Source organism: Balaenoptera acutorostrata, chromosome 6, assembly GCF_949987535.1.
Source record: "Balaenoptera acutorostrata chromosome 6, mBalAcu1.1, whole genome shotgun sequence".
Classification (NCBI taxonomy): Eukaryota; Metazoa; Chordata; class Mammalia; order Artiodactyla; family Balaenopteridae; genus Balaenoptera; species Balaenoptera acutorostrata.
Window position 1 is genome coordinate 97,086,983 of NC_080069.1, and position 5,430 is coordinate 97,092,412.

A 5,430-nucleotide genomic window follows, 5' to 3' on the forward strand; every position below is an offset into this window, starting at 1 on the left:
GTCCCTGAGGCATTATTATAATATTTTTATTACAGTGTCTTTGTTGTACGTTTCAAATATGGATTTGCCCCCTACTTTTCTTTTAAAAAATTGTGTGCAAGTTGTACGATTTTATTCCTCCATATAAGTTTTAGAACAGTTAACCATATTTCTCAAAAAAAATCCATCTAAAATTTTGAATGTATTTAACTGAATGTATAGACTAATTTGGGGAAAAAATGGCAGCCTTATATTTTTATCCCATCTCTTAACATATTATACCTTTGAATTACTCATATTTTGATATGCTGTTTATTTTAATTTTTAAATGGTTTCTGTAAAGGTCTTGTACATGCTTTGTTAGGATGAAACTCAGATGTTTTATACTTTGTTATTTTTATTATATTTATTTCTATTATGTTTGCTAATCATTTATTACTAATATAAAAAGAACTACTGATTTTTCCATTGATCTTATATCTACATGTCTTACTAATTTTTTCATCAGGTCTTATAAATTTTTAAATCTTTTTTTATTGTTATTTCTGCCTTTTTCTTGTCTTATGATTTTGACCAGGACTACTAAGTCTATGTTAACTAGTAGCTGTAAAAGTAGGCATCCTTATCTTAATCCAGATCTTAATAAGAATGTATAAACTGTCTCAATTAATTATTAGTAAATAGTAATTTCCTATAGATTTTTGGTATATTGGTATTGAAAGTTTCCTTTCAAGATTAGGAAGTTACCTCCTGTTTGTGAACTTCAAATAGTTTATATAAAAATTATGAATTGATCTTCACCAAATTTATTTCCAACATATCTTGAAATAATTGCTTTTGATTTTCTTTAGTCCACTGATATCATGATTTACTGCTGATGTTTACCAAATATTTAAGGAAGGATAACCCATATGTCATACGATAATAGTCCTCATTTCCTCGGATTGTTATGAATACAAGCATTTAGAAATATAACTGGAATAAAGTAATCAATACATATATTATTATTTTATAATTGCTGTTGCTAATAAAAATATTTAAAATGCAGATTATTAATATTACTTGTTACTTATTGCATTGGTAGTTTTCAAACTATGCCCCTTGGAATCCTATAAAAATCAAATTGGAGGAGGAAGGGTAAGATACTAAAGGGATAGTGCTTTTTCCTTCCCTCCAAACCAGTATAACTTCAACCACAGAAACTCTTTTTTGTTCGTTTTGTATATTATGCTTCTTATAAATTTTATTTGTGAAAAAAATGATAGTTGCATGTCACTGGCTTAGTTAAATGTATGTATTTTGAATAAAAGCACTGTTAACTACAGTTGATTCCTTAAATGATAGTTCTTGCATAAGGTAAAAATAAATTATGTGGCGCGTACAATACACAATAATACAACTCTATTCACAATAAAACTGGCTTTCTAAATACTTTCAATTCATTTCTGTTTTTAAAAAAAATATTTATTTGAACACACAATTCCTCATCATACTGAGGTAGTTAGATACTGGACTAATACAATGACATGCCCCTTCAGTGTGGCTACTGCCCTCAATGAGGCAAGATGCAATGACTACCTATACCACCAGAGGACCATACTGAGATCTAAAAAGAGACTCAGCCACACAGGACTGCATTATGACTTTGATGGGCCCTAGACATTTTTGCATTCATGGGCCCTTTCTCCCATGAAATAATATTAAAAGTTACATCTTACATCTATATTGGTATAAAAATAAATATACTAATATTATGTGTTAAAACATTAAAATTCATTATTTAATTTGAATGTCTTTAAAAAATCAAAACATTTTCATAGGATCCTACTGTACCTAGTGGATAAGTTGGCCCTGCAGCCGTGGGTCAAGAATTCAAATACATATAAAATCCTATCAGCTAATATAAAGAATTGAGATCAACTGAGAATAACATGCTAACTGGCAACTAATAGTCATCTCCAGTGACAAGCAAAGAAGAGAGAGAGGAGGGTTCTCTGGTAGAATGGAGAACATGCTTCAAACCCAGTGGGTCAGTTATAACTGAGCTCCATAATGGACACCGGTCCAATGTTTTCAAATATTATAATTTTTTGAAGACAAGCTGAAAATAGATTTTATGCCATATCTCCTACTTTTAAAATGTTCATTTTTAAAACGTAATTCAAATTTAAAACACAGTGCAGGAATCACTGCCAAACAAAGCGTATCTGCCTGCTGCACCCAGACTATAGATCACTGATTTGCAGTCAATGTGTTAACAGGTAGAACAAGTAGAAACGGCAATAAACTGGTTTGGGACCCAAACATCCTATAATCGAATGTGTTCTCTCTTAACCCTGAGAAAATCAGGTTAGGATTCCTGTTCTAGTGGCCTGGGTTTACAGTAAGAAATTTGTCCCAGAGTTATGCTGTTGCATCCAAACACAGAACTATAGTAACAAAGAATATGATTATTGAAAGAGGAGCTCTTGCAGACACTGTATTAACTAATATCTGTTCTATCATCCATAGAGTGCTGTTGGAGAAAGGATACATGCAATATGGGAAAGACCAATGATTCCACGTTGACAGAACTTGTCCTGGTTGGGCTTTCTGCCCACTCAAAGCTCCAGACAGTTTTCTTTGTGCTAGTTCTGTGGATGTACCTGATGATCCTGCTAGGAAATGGAGTCCTTATCTCTGTAATCATCTATGATTCTCATTTGCACACCCCCTTGTATGTCTTCCTCTGTAATCTTTCCTTTCTGGACATTTGATACACAAGCTCCTCTGTCCCATTAATTCTTGACAGATTTCTGACAGTAAGGAAAAGGGTTTCCTTCTCTGGATGCATGGTACAAATGTTTCTCTCTTTTGCCGTGGGGGCTACAGTGTGTCTGCTTCTAGGCATGATGGCACTTGACTGCTATGTGGCCATCTGCTACCCACTGAGATACCTTGTCATCATAAGCAAAGGTGCTTATGTGCCCATGGCGGCTGGATCCTGGGTCGCTGGGATTGTTGACTCAGTGGTGCAGACATCTCTTGCAAAGCAATTACCATTCTGTGCTAACAGTGTCATTAATCATTTTGCCTGTGAAATTCTGGCTATCCTAAAATTGACCTGTGCTGATATTTCAGTTAATATGATCAGCATGGGAGGCTCAAATCTGATTGTTCTAGTTATTCCATTGCTAGTAATTTCCATCTCTTACTTTTTTATTGTTGCCGCTATTCTAAGGATCCCTTCCACGGAAGGAAAATGTTAAGGCCTCTTCCACCTGTTCAGCCCACCTCACAGTGGTGATTATATTCTATGGAACCTACTTCTTCATGTATGCAAAGCCCAAGTCTAAAAGCTCTGCTGGTACAGATAATCAAGACATCATTGAGGCCTTCATCTCCCTCTTCTATGGAGTGATGACCCCCATGCTCAATCTTCTCAGCTACACTCTGAGGAATAAGGATATAAAGGCTGCTGTGAAGAGCATGCTGGGTAGGAAAAACTTCTCTGATGGAATAAGGATATAAAGGCTGCTGTGAAGAGCATACTGGGTAGGAAAAACTTCTCTGATGGAATAAGGATATAAAGGCTGCTGTGAAGAGCATGCTGGGTAGGAAAAACTTCTCTGATGGAATATGAGTACTGATTTACACTATGAGACTCAGTATTCAAAGCTGCTACAGACACAAAATTCAAATAGAGAAAATTACCATGTGAAAACAAATTCACCACGTGTCATTCCAAACTATAAGATCTTGTAAACAGTGCTGCAGTGAACACTGGGGTGCATGTATCCCTTCTGACCATGTTTTTCTCAGGGTATATGCCCAGTATTGGGATTGCAGGATCATATGGTAGCTCTATTTTTAGTTTTTTAAGGAACCTCCATACTGTTCTCCATAGTAGCTGCACCAATTTTCCTTCCCACCAACAGTGTAGGAGGGTTCCCTTCTCTCCATACTCTCTCCAGCATGTACTGATTGTGGATTTTTTGATGATAACCATTCTGACTGGTGTGAGGTGATATCTCATTGTAGTTTTGATTTGCATTTCTCTAATAATTAGTGATGTTGAACATCTTTTCATGTGCCTCTTGGCCATCTGTATGTCTTCTTTGGGGAAATGTCTATTTAGGTCTTCTGCCCATTTTTTTGATTGGGTTGTTTGTTTCAATAATATTAAAGCCACATGAGCTGTTTGTAATTTTGGGAGACTAATCTCTTGTCAGTCATATCATTTGCAAATATTTTCTTCCATTCTGTGGGTTGTCTTTTCATTTTTGTTTATGGTTTCCTTTGCTGTGTAAAAGCTTTTGAGTTTAATTAGGTCCCATTCATTTATTTCTGTTTTTATTTCCAATACTCTGGGAGATGGATTGAAAAAGATATTTCAGAGAATGTTCTGCCTTTGTTTTCCTCTAAGAGTTTTGTCCATCGACAGACGAATGGATAAAGAAGATGTGCTACATATATACAATGGAATATTAACTCAGTCATTAAGAAGAATGAAATAATGCCATTTGCAGCAACATGGATGGACCTAGAGATTGTCATACTAAGTGAAATAAGTCAGACAGAGAGAGTGAAATATCATATGATATCACTTATATGCAGAATCTAAAAGAAAATGATACAAATGAACTCATTTACAAAACAGAGACTCACAGACATAGAGAAAAACTTATGGTTACTAGGGGTAAGGGTGGGAGGAAGGGATAGATAGGGAGTTTGGAATTGACATGTACACACTGCTATATTTAAAATGGATAGCCAACGGGGACCTACTAGGTAGCACAGGGAACTCCACTTAATATTATATAACAACCTAAATGGGAAATGAATTTGAAAAAGAATAGATACATGTATATGTATAACTGAATCACTTTGCTGTACACCTGAAGCTAAATCAACATTGTTAATCAACTATACTCCAATATAAAATTAAAAGTTTAAAAAAACTATATGATAAAAATATTTTGGTTGCTGCTGTTACTACGAGTTTTTGCTCTAACTGCAGAAATTAAAACCACTGCTCGTGGTTTTAAAAAATACTATTATGGAAATGGAATATGTTGAAAATCACTTAGGAAGTCCTAGGAAAACATAATCACTCTTAAACCTTTAGAAAATAATAAAGGCAAAAGGTGTTCTAAAAGGCACTTTGGGACTTCCCTGGTGGCATAGTGGTTAAGAATCTGCCTGCCAATGCAGGAGACACGGGTTCGAGCCCTGGTCCAGGAAGATCCCACATGCCACGGAGCAACTAAGCCCATGTGCCACAACTATGAGCCTGTGCTCTAGAGCCATGAGCCACAGCTATTGAGCTCGCGTGCCACAACTATTGAAGCTCATGAGCCTAGAGACTGTGCTCCGCAACAAGAGAAGCCACCGCAATGAGAAGCCCACGCACCACAACGAAGAGTAGCCCCCGCTCGCTGCACTAGAGAAAGCCCGCGTGCAGCAACGAAG

The 5,430-nt window shown here is 35.9% G+C and overlaps 1 protein-coding gene across 1 annotated transcript; it reads left to right on the forward strand.

Annotated features, from left to right (window-relative positions):
- The first annotated feature begins 2,519 nt into the window (after positions 1 to 2,519).
- LOC102999538 (olfactory receptor 13C8-like) lies at positions 2,520 to 3,489 on the forward strand. Its single transcript, XM_028165464.1, is given in 2 exon segments — positions 2,520 to 3,221; positions 3,223 to 3,489. Coding segments are annotated over 2 exon segments (969 nt in total).
- The last annotated feature ends 1,941 nt before the right edge of the window (positions 3,490 to 5,430 follow it).